The sequence below is a fragment of the Malania oleifera genome, chromosome 3 (assembly GCF_029873635.1).
Source record: "Malania oleifera isolate guangnan ecotype guangnan chromosome 3, ASM2987363v1, whole genome shotgun sequence".
Lineage (NCBI taxonomy): Eukaryota > Viridiplantae > Streptophyta > Magnoliopsida > Santalales > Ximeniaceae > Malania > Malania oleifera.
The window spans coordinates 1,119,497-1,140,787 of NC_080419.1; the positions used below are offsets into that span (position 1 = coordinate 1,119,497).

The following is a 21,291-nucleotide window of genomic DNA, read 5'->3' on the forward strand; positions in this document are numbered from 1 at the left end:
TATTCCTAATACAAATAGTTCATTAATTACACAACATCATTTACATAAATTTACAGATATGCATAAAAGACGATACCTGAGATTAAACGCCATGTATGAACCCCCGTGGTCAGGGTTGTGTGGAAGCTGGACAAAAGCCTGAAATGATCAACCCAAACTAAGTCAAACATACATCTGCATCTAACTTCGACTATGTAGGCATCCGCAACTTGCTTGCGTGTTTCTGATTGCCCTACCACATCCTGAAAATCCGTGCTTCTAGGGAAGGTACACCCTCTACCGAGGCAAATCGGCTGAAACCACCCACACCATTCTCGCAGTACAGTGTGGGCGCACACGGCCACATAAAGAACCTTTAACAACTTTATCGTGTTCATAACATAAGGGTCATCAGGGTTTTTAAAGCATATCATGCAATTTAAGTATTATAAAAACCATATTTCATATCCATTACATATAAAGCCTGTCATTTAAAACTCTCAGCCTCGATCGTCACATAAAATTCGGCTCACAGCCATTAAATGTAATCATGGCCCCCACAACCTCAAACATAATCCCAGTCCTCGCGGCCATAAACATATTCCTGTATTTTCATAAATAGTTCCAGTATCTCACAAACATTCATCATTTCGGTTATAATATAATACATACATATCATTCACCTGCCACACAATTTCCTATATTTTGAACATAGCCCGTATGCAACCAAGAAAACATAGCATATACGGTTTAAAACATAAGACCAAGCTTCCCACCGTTCATTTGTACTTAAAATAGAATAACATATATCCTAGGTTTAAAAAATGGTCTTTTGAATGGTCAGTTTTTGAAACATCAACTGAAAACATAAATATACATACTCTGAAAACATTTCGTATGATTCAAATTCATTAAAAAGTTGACTTTACTTAATCCCCTTACCTAATTTTGAAAAAGAAACCGAAACGAATGGAAAAATCGAAACCCTAACTTTTTGAACTGGTGAAACTACGAGATCCTATGAGCCAGGAAGGGAGAGAGTGATCCGGGAGTAAGAGAGAGCCCGTAGGAGCCTTTTAATGAAAAATAATCGAAACCCTAGCGAAGCTCCAAAAGATAAAAAATTGAGATTCCTTAAAAAAATGAGCTCACTTCTATTTATAGGTGAGCAGGCCCAGGAGAAAACCGGCGCTGGTTTCCCCTGTTCCCATAAAACTGACGGTTTTTCTCTGCTCTCAAAAATCGTCTATGATTTTGGTTTTGCCAGCGAAATTTCTTCATTTTTTTTTTCCTTTACTTCTCTCTTTTATATTTATTTTCTTTTATTTTTCAGGTTCAGGTTTCTACAATCAAAATACTTTTTGTCAGAAGATAAAACAACTTTGGAAATACTTAAAAAATTCAAACACACTATGAAACTGCGTTATGGTCATGCGACTAAGGACAAGGCGATGTTCACACATGTTATGATTTAGAATACCACTAGAAGATACCTAACTATTCTTTAATTGGTGAAGATAAGTAAAATAAAGCTCATTAGAATTGCTACATGGGACAAAAAAAAAAGAGTCAATTCGAAACATGCACGATTCCAATATTAGCTGAGTTGTATCAAATTCAAAACGAGTTTTGAGTCTTAAGGTTTGTAAGCCGTATTAGCGCCAGATGAGTCTATGGGTCGGTTTGATACACATGAGTGAACACCAATTTGACCAAAAAGCTTAAGCCTATTAGGTTTTGCGCGCAACCATGTATATAAACACTTATCATCCACTCACTTTTTCCAATGCGAGACAAACTCGCAAAAGGAATTCTTAACAAGTCAAATCAATTTCAAGTATCTCAATTTGTTGACTTGACTCAACTTATTTACATTTGTCGAAAAAATTAAACAAAAAATTATAACGAAAATGAAGGCTTCGTAATGAAAGTGCAAACAAGATGACTTAAATAATTAAGTTCCAGTGCGAAGGAATCTTGCACAACTATATTAATTAATTAATAAACTAATAATTGGCCATGATCTATAACATAAGATTTTAATCTATATATGATGGTTATACTATATATATATATATATATATATATATATGTTGAAAATGGGAAATCATTTTAGGTGGCATTGGGCATTAGGGAATGAATTCTCATTCTTTTGGTATAAATATAAAGTAAAAGTTGATTCTAAAGAAGAAGGCCCCCTAGCTAATTTGGAAACTGATTATGTTTGTGTGATGCATGTTTCATAGTGCGTCACCGTCCAAGGGATTTTTATGTGGCCAGTATTTCACCTAAACCCCCCATGTGCTCCTCTACCCATACCCTTAGCTAATTTGGAGTTTTATTTTCCATTGTAATTTGTCAATACTTCACAAACGAAGTGAACAAAGTTGGGATACTGTCAATGGATTTATCTAGTGTTGTATGGTAATTTTATGTATATGAAAATACATTACTATTAGTAGACATAATAAAAGATTCAGACGATGCTCGTTAGATTAGTTGCAGGTCACACAGTGATCGAGTCAAAACTCGTGGAGAAAAATAGAGAAGTGGGTTGATAATTTGAAACAATAATATTGTAATATTAAGTTAACAAGACAATAGAAAAATAAATAAATCTCATTTGATAGAAAATTTCGTAAAACCTATATGCAAAGAAGATAAGGGCTTAAAAAAAAAGCTCACATGCAGTATGGCGTACTTGAACTGACTACTCATTAAATTTATAGATACGAGTACCATTTCACATGACTTGCTTACCTATTTATCGTACAATGAGAATAGCCAATAAAAAACATTTCAATTTTTCTTTCATCCCTTGAAAATTTCATGCCCAAAATATTAGGTTGTCTCATAAGTAACACTCTAGTTCAAATTTCCACAACATGCATTATACCCCTTTCCCCACTAAAAATAACAAGAAACAAATAAGCACGAATATGCTTGTAGAACTATTAATGATTTCATCCTTCTGCTCAACTATAGATTCAGTGCAATCATTAATGGCTAATGCAGAATGAGAGGCGGAGAGAGGAAGAAAGAAAGAAAGAAACTAGTTCCTAGTTAGTACCATAGTAGACTATTTTGATAGTTCAATTAATTTGGTCTTTTACTTAATCCTTTGAATTAAGGAAATATTGAATGATGCAAGTTCGCAATGACATGAATTCACAGTATAGGGCATCAATGGATGCACATGTGTACGAAGTCTCGCATACTTGCACCCACAGGTACCCTACCACGATGGCACGAGCACCCTGCCACGGTGACACGACCTAATATCATATAGTACGTTTATTTAAACTATGATGGAGGATGTTTCCCCCACAATTGCACGCCATTAAGCATATGACGTGTAATTATTATGTATTTTTTATAATTTACTAGTAATTTTTTTTCATATATTTTTTCAAGAATTTTAAAATAGATTTTTTTTGTTATGTTTACGTCAATTAGTTGATTCAATGCGATTATATTTGATAGACTAATTAATTTGGGTACTAGTCAGGTGTTCAAGTCACTTAATTTTTTTTAGATATTATACTAACTAATTTTTTTAATTTAATTTATTAAACTAGTTTTATTTTAAAATATTATTTTATTATTATTAAAATTTATTTATTTTACATATACTTAGTAGTTGGTTGACGATCAACTAATAGAAAGTTCATTCTATCAATAAAATGAAACTTTATGGAGTTTTTTGGTAATTTTAGAAAATAAAGGGGCTAACGTGTCATACTCAAAACTGTAGGGAGTTTATTTTTCCTCGCATCATGATAGCAAATTGTGTTGCCTTTGACAAGTTACTAATGAGAAATTATGGTGGAACTCATGCCATGAAAAAACAAAAAGGACAGAAGCACCACCCAAGCAATTAAGACACGTCACTGTTGACGTGGAGCCCAGCCTCCAATGGTCGCTATCCACATGTACTTATGTCCCTACCTATCCTCATCTCAATCCACAGCCTCCTCTGCAGGTGTATCTACCTGCCATGCACCTGCAGAGCACTAAGACAACTCTCCAAATGAATTTAAGTATAACGAAGGTTACTTGCACTCTTTAGGTCTACATGTTCTACTCAACTTAATTATCAATTTTGTTTTTAGTTTTAATTTAAATTGATAAAATCTAATTTAATTACAAGAAATGTTAAATATAGGCAAAATATATTATAACATAATATTTTTTTAAAAAAATAATAGATTTTGTTTAAGCACGTGAGAAATTAAAATAAAAGTATTAAGTATTTTGTAACGAACTTATAAAATTATAAGCATTTTAACTAATAGATGTTAGTATTTTTCGTACTTTTTATTTTCTAGTTAGAGGTGTATTTGAAATGATTCAAGTCAATATAGTAAAATACTCGAACTTAACTTAAAATTTAAAAATGTTAAGTTCGAAATTCGACTCAAATTTGATCAATTTTATAATTGTTAAATTCAAACTTGGTTCATCTATAACTTCATAAAACTTGAATTTGACCAGGTAATATATTAATATTAAATACATATGTAAATATATATATATATATATATATATAATGTACATACATTATTAAATATATTTATAAAATATATATATTGTATGACATATATAATATAAAAAATAATAAAATAAAATAAAAACTCGATTAAGTGTGAAATTCGATTTGAGTACTATTACTCAATTCAAATTCGACTCGTTAAAATACTCGAGTAGCTCAAACTCGATTTAAACTCAAGTAAAATCAAGTCGAGTTTGAGTAGCTCGCGAATAAACTTAATTCACTTTTACCCATATTTTTAACATAATATGCTACAATATCTTTAAATAAATTTAAAAATTTGATTTAAAAATTAATATCACTTGATAACTTTAAAAAACAATTCATAGTAAAAAAGATGAGGGGTAAATACTAATTTAATTACTTTTTAAAAAAAATAAAAAAGAACATATTGGACAAGGGTGGACCCGGTAAGCTGAAGACGATAATTGTGTTGTGTGTAGAGACTGGAAAGAGCAGCGCATAACAGTGCAAGCTGTGAAACAAATGCAATGATGTGAAAGGAGTTTCATGCTGAGTAACAGAGACACGGTCCACGGGCGTGGTGCTCGGATTCCTTCCTCCTTTCTTCCTTCTTCCTCCTCGTAGTGCTGTCGTTTCGACGAACTGCGTTTGACTCTTACTCCTTTTTCCTCCATTTTTTATATTTGTTTTTGGCTCTCTTTTCCTTCTCTTCTTCTTCTTTTGATTTTGATTTTCTACTTTTTTATGAACTATATCTGTTTCTCTGTTTCGCTTTTTGGGTCGGCCTGAGCTTTCCAGATCGAGCATCGACATCTCCGGGCGAGTTTGATTCTTGTCTGTTCTTCATTTTGTTTGTTTGTTTGTTTGTTTTTTTTTGAATTTCCCGGAAATATATGTGCTGTTGGTGTTGAATTGAGTTGAAGATATTGTACGGACTTGCTTGTGTGCTCCGCAATTGAGGGAATTTGGGGTTTTTGACTGTGCTGTTTGGGTTGATGGTTCTTAGGGGATTCTTTCCCGGTTAGGGTGGTTTGGGTATGCGGGTTGCTTTCGTTTGGATCCATGGATGTGACGGTGTACTGGTTATGGATTTCTGGGGGCGTAGAGAAGCCGATTAGGATTTATTTTTTGGGGTTTGTGGGTTCGAAAATTGGGGCTAGTGATTTTGCAGGGGAATTAGAATTTGATCTTGTTTAGAAGGATTGTTGCTGTTCCGTCTGTTCCTGTCAGGTGGAATTGGAATCTGGGTACTTGAGGTCTGCTCATTGCCCCATTTGGGCTTTCTCAATTTTGAATAATGGAGGCTAAGTTTGGAGGAAATGCTCATCATTTTTATGGCCCGGTGGTTTCGGATTTGAAGGTAGTGGGGAAGAGGAGTATGGAATGGGATTTGAATGACTGGAAATGGGACGGAGATATGTTTGTCGCTAGTCGGATGGATTCTGCAAGTAAGCAGTTGTTCCCAGTCGGGTCAGAAATTCCAGTGAATGCTGGTTCCTCTAACATCTCTGGCGAAATCGGTTTGGGAAATGATAAAGCAAGGAGAGAATTTGAGAAGCGGAGGAGGATGATTGTCGTTGAAGATGAAGAGATGAATGATGAAGTTGGGTCCCTTAATCTTAAGCTCGGTAGGCAAGTTTACCCTATAATGGAAGTGGAGAAAGAAAATTGGGAGGATAAGAGTGGGAAGAAGACCAAGGTTCTTGGGGCTACCTCAAATCGAGCTGTTTGTCAGGTGGATGATTGTAAGGCTGATCTTAGCGAGGCCAAGGATTACCACAGACGGCACAAGGTTTGTGATGTGCATTCGAAGGCCAGTAAAGCTCTCGTGGGAAATGTTATGCAAAGGTTCTGTCAGCAGTGCAGCAGGTTAGCTTTCATCTGAAGATGGCTTTAGCCTTTAAGAGTTTTATAGAATAAGCTTTCCTTGGAAGATTGCAAACTTCACTTGTGTGCATCATTTTCCCCCCTTCATGCTCTTGTTTAAATTGGTTAATAGTTGTTTTAATGCTGCATCGGAAATAGTTTTTTTTTTTTTGGGGGCAATATTTATTTCTTCAGTTAGAAGTGATTAAGTTATAGCATTGGGCAGATTTCATGTTCTTCAAGAGTTTGATGATGGAAAGAGAAGTTGTCGTAGGCGTTTGGCTGGCCATAATAGGCGCAGGAGGAAGACACATCCTGATAATGTAGTCAATGGCAGCTCCTTGAATGATGAACAGGGTAGTAGTTATTTGTTGATAAGTCTGTTGAGGATACTGTCCAATATGCACTGTAAGTACTCCTCTCACTAATTTATTGGTTTACTGGTTTACAATACAATGACTATACATGATTTGATTTCATAGAAGATGTTTTGGTAGAAATGACATGGGTATCCATGTTGACATGCTTTCTATTAATATCACCCATGAGTTTATTGATCAATGGTGGGAAGTTGCTTCATTCATCTTCTAGGCAATAACTATTTGTTCACAATGTGCGGACCCAAGTTTGTTCCCACTTGCAGGGCTTGTGTGGCACTTGTCATCATTGGCTCCTCCAAGCAAGTCAGCCAAGGTTTACATTTTTCTCAATTAAGTCTGAACACATGAATATCACAAGTCAAATGCATCATGGTGGCAATCTCTTAAGTAACAAACAACCAATAGCATACATGGGGCTAGAATTATATACATAATAGGCATCCATGATACTGTGAAACAAGCAATAAATATGCCCACAATTCACATGTATGAAAGGGTTTAGTTATATTGTTCATCAGAAAGCAACAATATATGCACATTTTTAAGAATTCATATTACAATGTAAATCCCTAAAAAATAACATATTTGGATCATAGTTATTGCCTATCCCACTACCCCTTTACATCATTGCTACTCAGTGACAGTCTCCCCCACTCAATATGTTGATATCCTCATTGACTTGGAAACTAGGAAGTCTTCAATCTTTTGCATGGAGTGTTGCAAGTTGTCAATCTTCTTATAGTTTCTTCCTCTCCCAATCCCTTCGATTTGACTAGATACTTTTATCGTTGATGACTTGCTTCATTGACGACTTTGTCGGCAAGGATATTTTCAACTTCTTTTGCATCTGCATGAAAAATTGGGTGGATTGATCCACTCTAGTGGTATGATGCACGTCCAAAGAAGTCAACCAAGGTTTTCTCGATCAAGCATGCATCCATGAGTATCACATAAGTCACATGCACCATGGTGGCAATGTCTCAACTCTTAAGTAATATAACAAACAACCAAGAGCATAGATCCATAATACAATGAAACATGCCAGGAATATGCCCATAATACACGTGTAAGGGTTTCTTATATCATTCATTGAATAAAGCAACAATACTTCCGTATAGTTGAGTACTAATATTTCATTGTAAACCCTTGAAAAATTACGGGGCCTTTTGGTATCACTAGAAAAAATTAAGAAAACAAAAACCAAAAAACAAAAATAAAAACTCAAAATTGAAAACTAGCTACCTGTTTGAAAAATATTTATACAACTAAAATACTATAAATATATATTTTTTAAACTAAAATAAATTAAAAACTTGATTAAACAAATGCCAATTTTTTTCCTTGAATCAAATAACAATTTAAAAAATATGACTAAAATAATTTAAAATAAAAATAAAAATAAAAATACTACAATAGAAATGAAATTATTATAATATATTTCAAAATTCACTTTACAATAACAATTTTATTGAATATGATAGTTGAAAATAGTAAAAGTACTTTGTAAATCGATTTTATTATTATTATTATTGAAAATTTATGGATATTTTATTTTAATTCTATTTGTATGTTCATTTATTTTAATTTTAATTAAAAATTATGTATAAAATAAATGATTTAATCCAAAAAAAATTAGTTCAGGATATTAAAATATTTTGATAACATGTTGTAAAAACAACTAGAAACCATAAAATTTGATTTTAAAATTTTTTTGCAAACAACTAGAAATTAACAACAAAAACAGAAAACTGACAATATAAACAAATGCATTTTCATAGTCTTTTTCCTCACTATATAGAAACGAAAACATAAAACAGAAAACTGAAACGATACCAAATAGACCTTACATATTTTGATCCCGCAATTACATATTTATTGCCTATGCCCCTACCCCTTGACATCCCTTGTCAAGCAATGATAGGAATTCCTTTTTTTACACTAAGTCAAAAAGTTTGTCTAGTTATTGGCTTGCGGAGATGATCAATTGAGTTGATGGGCTCCTGAATAGTTAACATTCACTTATTGAGATGTGAATGGCAATACAATAGTATAGGGTTAGACCTACAAAATTTAGCATGTTTTGCTATCACCAGATGTGAGGGGGAAAAAGAAAGGAATTATGTCTTGATGAAACATTATGTTGCCAATTGGAAGATAGGCAATGGTCTTGGAAGGAGTCAATGAGGGAATGTCACACCCCAAACCTGTAGGGTTTAAGGTGAGGTTTAAGGTGCTACTTTCTATAATAATTGCTTAGGTGACATAAAAAATAGAAATAGTGGAAATAAGTAAAAACCTCATAAACTTTTATACCAAAGTGCTAAATAACTGCATTACAGGAGTATCTCCAACATCTAAATTAACATTCTTAAAAATTACAAATTATAAAAGCATTTCTAGCTGGTACTATACTAGCATTTATTCCAAACTTCTCTCTCTAATCCTGCCCACGTGCTTACTATGCTTGATTCTCAACATGCGCCTCATTGCTATCTCTAAGGCAGGAGAATAATTGTGTGAGACGACGTTCAGTAAGTAAGAAAGATTATATTAGTTAACATTTATGATGAGCTTTGATGAGGACGTTCAGTAGCTATGATGAGCTTTACTGTACCATAATTCTATAATAGTTAACATTTAATATCGTAATTTCAAAATTGTATTTGTAAAACTGTAACTCTTAGCTATAAACTATAACTATTTTTTTAAAACAATGAACTGTAACTGTAATACTCATATATATATATACTTTCTCTGATACTTGTTCTATAAAACATGCCTTAGGCCTGTAAACTGTGGGTCATGCTTACCCCCATGGCAGGGTTGTGCGGTCCAAAGACTGGATTTAGTCGGTGGCCAACCAAACTAAGTCAAACTTAATTGTAAACTGTAAGTGAGATTTTACCTATTAAGTCCTGATTCGGAACCAGATGTGCACTCAGGAGAAATCTACTGCTTTGAAAACCACTCTATAGAACAATGTAGGTGCACTCTGATCTCTGTAGTTATAAACTGTAAGCTACAGTACCGAGCATTTGTAACTCTGTAATCTTTGAGCCATAAGGGTTTTCAAAACATACTAATGTATGAATCATGCAATAACAATAGCATCATAAAAATATCATCATTGCTCAATGTTTCATAAAACATGTAATGCATTTTAATTAAAATAAGCTCATGCCACACGGTTTTCGTGTTGAAAACATTTATTTTTAATAAAATATCATATTGTTGTAAATTACCCGAGAAAATTAAAATATTTTCTTTAAAAATAAACTCAGGTATATTTTATAAAATGCTAGCATAATCAAACCCACTTACTCTGATCTCCTCGGGAATTGAAAACTTTCTAGTAAATCCTTAACCTATCACAAGATAATCATAAATCCATGATTTAGAAAATGAATTATAATTTTGCTTTAAATCCCCCCCAAGGTCTAATTCTAAATTTGATTGTATTTAATAAATCGCTATTCAGAAAAATATGAGGCTTATCTCGAAATGATTTTATTTTTATGCTTAGAATTTTGAGACAAATTTTGTATTCATACAACATCGTTTGGTCACTAAACTTGATTTTCTTGAAATTGACTTTCAGTTTTGCTAATTGAATTGGCATCCTAGAATTCAGCACTTACTTTAAAAAATCAAAAAGCCATCTTATCAAGCTTCAAAAATCACCAAATTAAATCCATATGTTCCAATATATGTTATATATGAGCCTAGCAAATTTCATTGTCAAATTCGAAGTAGAAGTTATAAAATAAATTTGGAACCTAAGTCTAGTTGTAACTCTAATAGCATACTGACAGGCTGACAGCATACCGACTTTAGTTTCAAAAAATCAAAAACCCTATAAAATAACTTCAGAAAATTCCGAAATTTAATCTTCAATAATATTGATATATTAACTAGCAGCCCACCAAATTTCAAAATTTTTGGGCATAACCTCGGTTCCATAGAATTGCTCACATTTTAGACATTCAACAACTAAGATAATGCTTATACCACAATCAAAATCAAAGTATACCACCAAAATTCGATTTAGAAAAACATACCTTCATTTAACCCGATAAGCTATAATTTCTTGGGACCCAAAGTTCTAATTCTCAAAATTTTAGACTCTTATTTTCTCTCTCTTTATCCTTCTCTTCCTCTCTTTCTCCCTCACTTTCTCTTCTTCTCTTTCTCCTTCTCTCCCTCTTGCAATTTTCTACATATGGCACCCCTCCCCCCTTTATATAAAAATGTGCTAAGGCACATAAATAAGGGGATAAGGCACATCAATAAGGGGATAAGGCACATTGGTAAGGGGATAGGGCACAGTAGTGAGGGGATAAGACACATTAGTGAGGGGATAAGGCACATTAGTGAGGGAATAGGGCACACTAATGAGGAGATAAGAAACATTAATGAGGGGATAAGACACATTGGTAAGGGGATAGGGCACATTAGTGAGGGGATAAGACACATTAGTGAGGGGATAAGGTACATTGATAATGGAATAGGGCACATTAATGAAGGGACATGTGTCACCCATCCCTCAACCAAGGGACATGTCTCCTTATCATATATATATATATATATATATATATATATATATATATATATAATTTTTTTAAAGCATGCAAAGTGACGTGTCCTCCACAAGTCTCCTTCTCGATATATATATATATATATATTTATGTGTATATATTTTTATTTTATTTATTTATTTTTTCTTTGGGATCCTTACAGGCAATGTGCCCAGTCTGGAGTTTATGAGTAGTGTTGCAATCTTTTCCATGAAAACCTGAATTGTGACAGCAAATTCTTGGAGTATGTTGAGCTGAACTTTGGTGCTCGGAAGCATGATGCCGTATTTAGGAATCTTGAAGGCAAGGCTTTTTGATAATTTGATAAAGTTCTGCCTGTAATACTCTCGTCTTGGCAGATCTTTCATGAGGCACTGCAGATTCTGCCATGAACTCCTCTTGTGCTGACTTGTGGTTGAAGGAATTCATTCTCATTACCTACCTTAAGTGTCTGAGGATTAATTTCATGTTCTTTATTTTCTGCTTAAACACGATTAAAATGCCTAGTTTTATGGAAGTTAAGTAAAAAAATTTAGTGCCAAATTCAAGATTTACGATGTTTTAAAGTTCTTGGTAACTTCTGGATTGGAATAAACTCATGCACTGAAATGATAGGTGCTGATTTCAGTTCAAACAGGATATTGGATAGCTACTAGAGAAGCTATAAGTTTGATTGAAGCAGAATCTACAATAAGCATAAAATAATGAATGGATTATTTATTTATAATGTGATCTGGCTATCAACTGATCGGCTACCTCCAGGACATGCACTACCCCCCCCCCCCCCAAACAAAAACAAATGCATGATGCATAAATTCAGGTTTTATCCTGCAAGGAAAAGAACCCAGCACGTCAAGTTGAAGGCTTGCTGTGGAGCTCTCCCTTACCAGCGTTACCACTGGGCCACCGTGTCAGGGATCTATTGGACTCAATTTTTTTGGAGGTGTTTAGTATATTCCGAATTTCTAAGTTTGAGAAAGTGTGGAATTTTGAGAATTTGTTCTGATGTTAAGCTGTTCTCAAATATAGAGAAATTTCAATCGGTATGGATACAATCTCTAATTTGCTATTTGGCATAGGGAGAGGTTGATATGGAACTAAAGCTGAAAAACAAGTAGGTCAAGGTTTTCGTTTTTATTGGAAAAGCAGAGACCGCTGCTTTCACTTGCCAGTATCAAGTGTAGTTTAGGTTTTTAAATTATTTGGTAGTTGCCCTATTTCCCCTTTGATATTTATAGTTCATTGGGAATGTCCTTGGTGGTTAGTAGCTTTGTGCTGTGATGAGAAAGGAAATTGAGTAATGTCGGGTGTTCTTGGACTGGCTGGGATTTGGGTTACCTGTAGTTGAGGGCGTTGTGGTTATTGAATCATTTTTTAGCATTGATCGGGTTATTTCAGATGTTGAAGGTTGAAGGATATTGAATGGTTGAGTTGTTCAAAGTTAGGAAATCATTTCATGATGTCTTCTTTTGTTACACTTTCGAGTTTTGATTGAAGATTTTTTTTAGCCAATGGCCTTCTCAGGTGTCATTTATAGAAAGGATAATGGATAACCCTTCCTTCATAGTGAATTGCACACTCATGCGCGGGCGGGGGTGGGGGGAGGGAAGGTATGGTGGGGTTGGGTTGCATATTCTTCATGCTCTTGAACCCCTCGTTTGACCAAGTTTAGTACCATGTATGTGTGCAAAAGAGAATATAACCAAGCAATCATACAAAATGAACAAAGTTAAGGTATTGTTCGCTTTAGCCCACTGATCTCACGAATTTTTCCTATAAAATGCGCCTCACATAGTCGGAGCTCAAACTATTCTTATAAGCTCAAGATATCCCTAGTACACATTCGATGTGCGACCGTGACAAGCTCTTTGTCCGATCTCTGATGCCCTAGTCAGAGTGGCTTACACCTTTGTGTAGGATCCACGCATGTGATAGTAACCTCGGGATTACTATGATACCAAATGTAACGGTCTTAGATCCAAATCTGGTAAGGTATTACCCACTTTAGCCCACTAGCCTTAAGGATGTGCCCTATAAAAGGCGCCTCACATATTCAGAACCCAAACCATCCTTATAAGCTCAAGATCTCCCTAGTACATCTTATGTAGGATCGTGACAATGCACAAGTCATGAATTTTTTGATTTTTAATTTTTTTGAAATTATTTTAATTCCAAGAGTATCCAGAAATACCAGCAGACTACAGAAAAGCCAAATTTTTGCCTCAATTTTTGTGTTTGAAGCCAAAATTACATTTTGAGCCTTCCTTGCCATTTCGGGTTACTCCAAATCGCCCGGTGCAATAAAGAGATCTGAAAAGCCATAAATAATGGATCTTTTACCTCTTTTTCTTGCAAGAAGGCAAAACTATTGTTGGGCATTGTCTTATCATTTCAAATTTCTCTGAATCACGCGGTGCAGTTAGAATTAGTAGAAAAGGACTATAAAAGTTTGAAATGACAGAGTTTTGCCTCGATTTTCGTGTCCAAAGTCAACATTACTATTAAACTTCTTATAATTTCGAATTACCACAAATTACCAAGTGTAGTTAGAATTGGTAGAAAGAGAGCAAAAAAGTTCGGAATGATAGAGGTTTTGCCTCAATTTGCATGTCCAAGGTGAAATCACTGCGAGACCTCTTCTTATCATTTCAGATTGGCCCGAGTCACCTGGTGTAGTCAGAATTGGCTGAAATGGAGCAGAATAGCCTCGAATGATAGAGGCTTTGCCTTGATTTCGGTGCACAAGGTAAAAAATCGTTGTTGAACTTGAATCCCACTTGATCGTTTTGTACTATTCCGGATCATCAGGTATAGTAAAAAATGCCAAAATTAAAGTAGAAAAGCCAAAAGAGAAATACAAAATAGCACATTGGGCTTTTGAACCCCCTAGCTCCCTAGTGGAAAACTTGCTAAGGCAAAATGGGTGTCGACCTGTTTTATAAAATTTTATTGGGTATTTTAATGATTTATGCATTTTAATATAGAAGTTTGTGTTTATTTGCAACCATACCCCCTATTTATTCTGTCAATGTGGTTTTTGTGGAACTTGTAGGATTATTATGTACCTCAAAGATGAAGTTTTGTAAAACTCAACTTTGAAAATTGTAAAGGTTCTTGTCAAATATGAATTTGATGAGAGTGGGGCATCTGAGTGGTAAGGAATCTTACTGGCACCCTGCCCCAGACTTCCTTTTGGGTTATGTAACCACTTGGTGCAGTATTCCCACGTCATTCCTTCTCCCCACTACAACGAGATACCTTTAGAAAAAAGCTAAAAAAATTTCTTCCCAACTACGGAAAAGGAGAACCTTCCTCCATGGGTTTCTCATTAAATATCTATGAATTGGAGATTGGGATTTCGATTAGACATGTTTGTTGTTCCTGGGGAGCATGCATAAAGAAACCCTGTTGGTTTCTCTTGGGTTCTTGTGCAAGTTGCTGATATACGCTAGGTAATTGGCTAGCACTATATATATATTGCCATTGATATATTCCTTTTGCAGTTGATTGTCAGCAAACTAATTGGTTAATATTCTGTGGTCATATCCCAATGTATGGTATTTCATCAAGTCAGTGGTCTTATAGTCATAGTTTGTGACTTACTATTATAAATTCTCTGTTATTTGGTTCACATACAATGGGCATTCTTGAAGTTCAATCTTTTATTTTGACAGCCATTGATTGCCCTTTATCTTTTGTGTTTCTGTGTTTTATTTATTCATTTATTTGCTGTTTATTCATTTATTTGTTGTGTTTTTTTCTCACTATGGCATTGTTCTTATGCACTCGTATTGCTTTTACAATTTGGGCAGATCCATGTGTGCATGTCTGATTGCTGTGTGTGTGTGTGTGTGTTACATAACAGACATGCTTATATCACCACAGTTTCTTTCTTTACATGTTGCAGCAAGTAGTTCGGAGCAATCGAAGAATCAGGATTTGCTTTCTCATCTATTGAGGAACCTGGCCAGTCTTGCTGGTACAACTAATGGAAGGAACTTAACTGAGTTGCTGCAGGGATCTCAAGATTTGCTGAATGCTGGGACATCTATTGGAACTTCAGAAAAAGTGCCAAATTTGATTTCAAATGGGGCTGGATCTGCAATACCTGGTTCAGCCCATATGATTGATGATTGTGCTCATCTTCAGAAAGCTCCGAGGCTTATGGGACAATGTGTGGGAGTGCCTGCAACTGAATTAGTAGAGAAAAGGGTTTCAACTGATTATGCTCAAGATGGAACTCCATCTGCTTCACAATCCAAAATTTTAGACAGCATTGCATCCAAAGCAAAAGCACAAGAAAGAAGTGGGGGGAGGATTGAGTTGAATAGCATCGACCTAAATAATGTCTATGATGATTCACATGACTCTATAGAGAACTTAGAGAGGTCTCATGTGCCTGCCAATCCAGGGATTGGGTCTTGTGGGTATCCTTTATTGGTACAAAATGACAGTCACAAGTCCAGTCCTCCTCAGATTAGTGGGAACTCAGATTCAGCTTCTGGCCAATCATTGTCAAGTTCCTGTGGAGAGGTTCAGGTATATCTCTATGGCAATTGCATGTTATAGTCTTTTAATTGCATTGATATGTTACCTCTTTTTCTTTTTTATACAATCGATAGTAATTTTAGATGATTTCTCAACTTCATCTGGTCTCCTTTTGAGGATTCATTATGTTCTATTTGAGCATCATCAGACTTCTGTTGGTGTTTAATGCCTTGATTTCTTTTTCATCATCACTGGCTTGTATTAATTATGACCATTTACATAGGGCATAAGATTAATTATTAGCCGAAATCAATTTTATTGTGGGCACCTTGGTGTTTGATGGTTGATTGGCAATTAAATGGATAGGTTTAATGCTCGCTTAAGTGGGACACCTCAGTTGACTGACCAAGTAGATCCTTTAACACAATGTATTGTAGATTGTGCTGTTTTTGTGCTCTCTCTCTCTCTCTCTCGCTCGCTCCGTGCATCAACACAAGAAATATATATGACATTTGGAATTGATTGATTTGCATTTATTTTTTATAATTTAGATAATTTTCTCCTTCAAACAATTGCTGTTTTTAATGAAGTTGTTTCATTTTAATTTATCTACCTTGTGTTTGAAGGATGATACCTACATTTTTTTTATTAGTGTTATGTTATTTGTGATGGTCTCCAAGATAGTAAGGAGTGGATGAAGTATTTTTTTTTTTTAAAATATAACCATGCTGAATTGTTATTTACTCAAGTTATTTTTTCTTCTGACCACAATTTCCTTACCAATTATCAGAGTCGTACAGATCGAATTGTTTTTAAGCTCTTTGAGAAAGACCCAAATGATTTTCCTCTTGTTCTGCGAACAAAGGTACTTTCTGAGACATGCAATTGTTTGTGCAATTTCTCTTTGGTTAATGATTTCCTCCAAAGGATTTTTTGACTAATAATTTGAACTTTCAGATCCTTGACTGGTTATCCCATAGTCCCACAGACATTGAGAGCTACATCAGGCCTGGCTGTATCATATTGACAATATATCTCCGGATGGGAAAACCCATGTGGGAAGAGGCATGCTCTGGTTATTTTGTGATTTCTATTTAGGTGAAACACTACTAAGTAACACTACTAATTACCAATAACCTGATCTACAGCTCTGCCGTGATCTGGGCTCCAGTTTGAGTAGGCTTCTGGATGTGTCCAGTGACAATTTTTGGAGAACAGGATGGGTGTATGCTAGGGTGCAGCATCATGTATCATTTATCTGTGATGGTTTGTTCCCTTCTTCTGACTAGATTTTCAATTTCCTGGTTTTGCTTCTTTTGTTGTTTTGTATACGTTAACTAGAAATCTAGGGGTTATCAGTGACACTTCTCTCAAGGAAGGTGAAGTATTTTGATAATTATTATTATTTTTGCCCAATCTGTGGTGCAGGTCAGGTTGTTCTAGACACGCCATTACCGCTTAAAAACCTGAACAATTGCAGAATATTAAGCATCAAACCAATTGCTGTTCCTGTATATGAGAGAGCTCAATTTGTAGTAAAGTGTTTTAACCTTGCTTGGTCCACCACAAGGTATTCCCTTCTTCTGAGTGTTTATTATTATTATTATTATTATTATTATTATTATGGTTTTTTGTTTTTTTTTTTTTTGGGGGGGGGGGGGGGGGGATGCTGATTAGGGTTAGTCTATAAACATTAAGTTCTTTCTATCTTGCTGGGCAAATACTAGGCTCCTTTGACCTTGGGTTTGCAGGTTACTTTGTGCTTTAGAAGGAAAGTATCTGGTCCAAGAAACATGTTATGATTTGATGGAGGCTGCTGATGCTTTTGCTGAGCATGATGAGATCCAGTGCCTAAGCTTCCCATGCTCTATACCAAATGTTACAGGGAGAGGATTCATTGAGGTGCTGTTATTTCCCCATATTCTGAACATGTCCATTATTTCTTTCCTATTTCCCCAGACTCCGTGCTATGGTCTACATACAATAAAACTGGTCCATACATAAACAACAACAAGAAGCCTGAAGTCCCACTAACTAGATGGTCTATACATGATTAACTTAATTATTTGATGCTCTTTCGCAAAATTCAGTGGGTTCACACAATGGTGGATCTCATCCATGTGATTGTCTCTATCAAAGGTTGCCCAGTTATTGATTGAAATTTGTTTTTATCAAAAAAGATTGAAGAGAGAGAAGAAACAACGCAAAATGGAGGAGAAGAGGCATCCTTCTAAAAAACTAAAGGGAGGACAAATGCCCTCCAAGAAAATAAAATTGTTAAATCAAAGCAGCCCTCTAATCACACTGCAAAACACGTGGTGAATACCCCTTTAAACATCAAAAGAAAAGCCCAAAGTGAGGCTAAGACCCAACTCTATCCCCAGGCAAAAGAGGAGTGAACTTATCATGCAAAGTCCCACGGTTTCTCTTTCCATGACACCCAAAAAATGTCAAAACAAGAATACCTGCACAAAACCCTGCTCTTATTATCTTTCCCACAAAAGTTGCACCTTTTGTTTTCGTGTTAGTCATATTTAGCTGTTCATTCGCCTCCAAGCTCTTGAATTTGAGCTTTGGTTTGAACTTTGGTCCCATAGAATTAGTTTCTTTGGGAACGGTGGTGTGAATTTCAGAATGATAGAAACATTGTAGTTTTGCTTGAGACTTTCATCACTTACTTAAATGTGGGATTCATTTATTGCGGCAGTATGGAAACTCCTGAAAAGTTAAAACTTCACTTTCACTTCTTTTGGGCCATTCACTTTTGCTCCTTAATACTGCTGGTCCAAGCCCATCCGCCTCTTCCACTTTTCCTCCTTCTCTTTCCATATAAATTTTGTGTACGTGCATATGAGAGGGTGCATATGAGAGGATAAGGGAAGGTGACTTATTTAATATTTATGTAAGCATTGCCTTTCAGCGGAATAGACTTAATTCACATTTTTGCCATCCCTGTAGAAGATTAGAAAATAAGAGTATTAAAAAGAAAAAGAGAAGGTGGAGGGGGGACCTTTTATTTAATTTTCTTCTCAGTATATTTATATTTTGGAAGTGGCTTTTTCACCAAATGAAGAAACGTCTTGGCCAGTCCATAGAAGGCTAAGATAGGAATGTTAAATGGAAAAAGAGAATGTTTAGGCGTTCTATCTATTTCTATGTTCACCAGGTTTGGGGCTACTTAAGCATTTTAAAGAGAATTTCTGCCTGAACCACATGTTTCTTTCTTTATTATGTGCAAAACAAATTTTCCCATGTTCAAAATTGAATTTTTTAAGACATATTGTTTTATTTTTTGTAATTTGATATCTATCAGGTTGAAGACAATGGTCTCAGCAGCAGCTTCTTTCCATTTATAGTTGCAGAGCAGGATGTGTGTTCTGAGATCTGTACCCTGGAGGGTGTGATAGAGGTTGAGACTACCAATGACAAAAAGGAAGAAAATGAAATGACAGAGGCCAAGAATCAAGCCCTAGACTTCATAAATGAAATGGGTTGGCTTCTTCACAGAAGTTACTTGAGGTCTAGATTGGGTAACAAGGATCCCAACTTGAATCTCTTCTCTTTCAATCGGTTTAAGTGGCTCATGGAATTCTCCATGGACCGCGATTGGTGTGCTGTAGTGGAAAAACTCTTAGGTGTTATATTCAATGGGACTGTAGACTTGGGAGAGCATCCATCAATTGAACTTGCATTGTTGGAATTAGGTCTCCTACACAGAGCTGTGCGGAGAAATTGCAGGCCTATGGTGGAACTCCTGTTGATGTATCTCCCATATCAGGGTCTGGATAAACCTGGATTTGAGCAGAAGCAGCAGGTTGACAGCAGCTTGAATAGCTTCATATTTAAACCAGATGTCATTGGCCCGGGTGGTTTAACTCCTCTTCACACAGCAGCTGGTAGAGATGGTTCTGATGATGTTTTGGATGCATTAACTGATGATCCTGGAATGGTACCACCCATTTGTCTCTTAATATATTCATGGTTATTATCTTCAAAAAATATTTTAATTAAAACCATATGCAGGGATGACGGATTAGAGTTTGCAATAATCGACCTCCAATAGACTATGTACCTGTAGAGTGTAGCCTACTAATTTTTTATTCTTATCCATTGACTCATGCTATTCTGTTTTTACCTAGACACGGATGAGTCATAGAGCTAAGTTGAACAGATCTTGATTCAATTGTTTAGTAAAGAATCATCTCTCTCTCTCTCTCTCTCTCTCTCTCTCTCTCTCTCTCTCTCATCCATTCTGATAGTGTAAAGAGGGACTGCTTTCCATGAAGTTCTGGTATCCAATTTAAAGTTGTTCAGAGGCTGAGAAACACATAGTCTTTCTCATCAAAATTTCTATCAATTTGAGGCATTTATTTGTTTATTTTAAACTCGATTTCTGAGTTCTTGGTTTTATTTTTTGTATTTTAGAAATTTATTGCACAAAATATAATTTGAGTCCGTTATTCTCACACAATGATACATTTTGTTTTGCATTGTCTCACATTGATGCTTTTCTGCCATATTCAGGTGGGAATCGAAGCATGGAACAAGGCTCGAGACAGTACAGGTCTAACACCCAATGATTATGCATGCCTGCAGGGCCGCCCTTCTTACATCCATTTGGTGCAGAAGAAAATTAACAAGAAACTGCAGAGTGGGCATGTGGTGGTCGATATTCCCAGTGCCCTCCCTGGTTGCAATTCCAAACAGAAGGCATCAGATGGACCTAAAATGGGGAAAGCTGCTGGTTTTGTGACTGAGAAGATTAAAACAAAAGGAATGCTGCAGCACCCTCAGTGCCAGTTTTGCAAACAGAAGCTGGCTTATGGTAAATTGAGACCGTCACTGGCATACAGGCCCGCAATGCTTTCAATGGTTGCTATAGCTGCTGTGTGTGTTTGTGTGGCTCTTCTTTTCAAAACCTTACCTGAGGTTCAGTATGCGTCGCCCTTCAGGTGGGAACTCTTGAAGTATGGATCTAGCTAAGGTAGCTATTGGATAGTCTTCATCAGCTGTAGATTATAGATACTTATTTTATATTTGTATTTTTCCCTTTAAACAAAAAAAGAAGAAGAAAAAAGAATGTAGAGAGATTGGATGTATGTATGGATTTAAAGTTGAGGGAAAAGTTCAATGTGATGGGAGAATGTTGACAGCAAAACAGACATGAAAATTATGAAATGATCTGTGAAGATGGTGAACGAATGAATAATGTACTATTTGGGGGAGTTTCTCTTCCATTCAAGAATGATGGGGTTGGCTCTATTTTGTGTGTTTGTGGTAACGAGGAATGGCATGAGCTTGAAGCTGTTTATTACTTCACTTAGGCATCCAAACCTAAATTGCAACCAAGAGAAGCAACTCAAATGCTGTATCTATTCTCTCCTTGTGCACTATCCTAGACTTGAACCAAAGACCTTGATTGAATTTAATTTTTCTCTCCTGCAAATGCTGGGAATGATTGGGCTTGCTAAGTATGGTTGGTTATATA

The 21,291-nt window shown here is 35.5% G+C and overlaps 1 protein-coding gene across 3 annotated transcripts; it reads left to right on the plus strand.

Moving 5' to 3' along the window:
* Window positions 1–4,948: 4,948 nt before the first annotated feature.
* Window positions 4,949–21,065, plus strand: LOC131151675 (squamosa promoter-binding-like protein 1). Of its 3 annotated transcripts, XM_058103007.1 has the most exons (10): window positions 4,949–6,364; window positions 6,588–6,769; window positions 15,223–15,854; window positions 16,594–16,668; window positions 16,761–16,868; window positions 16,952–17,069; window positions 17,232–17,373; window positions 17,555–17,705; window positions 19,117–19,752; window positions 20,328–21,065. In XM_058103007.1, the coding sequence occupies exons 1-10, from the start codon at window positions 5,793–5,795 to the stop codon at window positions 20,784–20,786; spliced, it is 3,075 nt and encodes a 1,024-aa protein (XP_057958990.1). In that variant the 5' UTR covers window positions 4,949–5,792; the 3' UTR covers window positions 20,787–21,065. The 3 variants fall into 3 exon arrangements, with proteins under 3 accessions (XP_057958990.1, XP_057958991.1, XP_057958992.1); XM_058103008.1 differs by lacking the exon at window positions 6,588–6,769 and having other exon boundaries at window positions 5,003–5,329; XM_058103009.1 differs by lacking the exon at window positions 4,949–6,364 and having other exon boundaries at window positions 6,654–6,769; window positions 15,201–15,854.
* The last annotated feature ends 226 nt before the right edge of the window (window positions 21,066–21,291 follow it).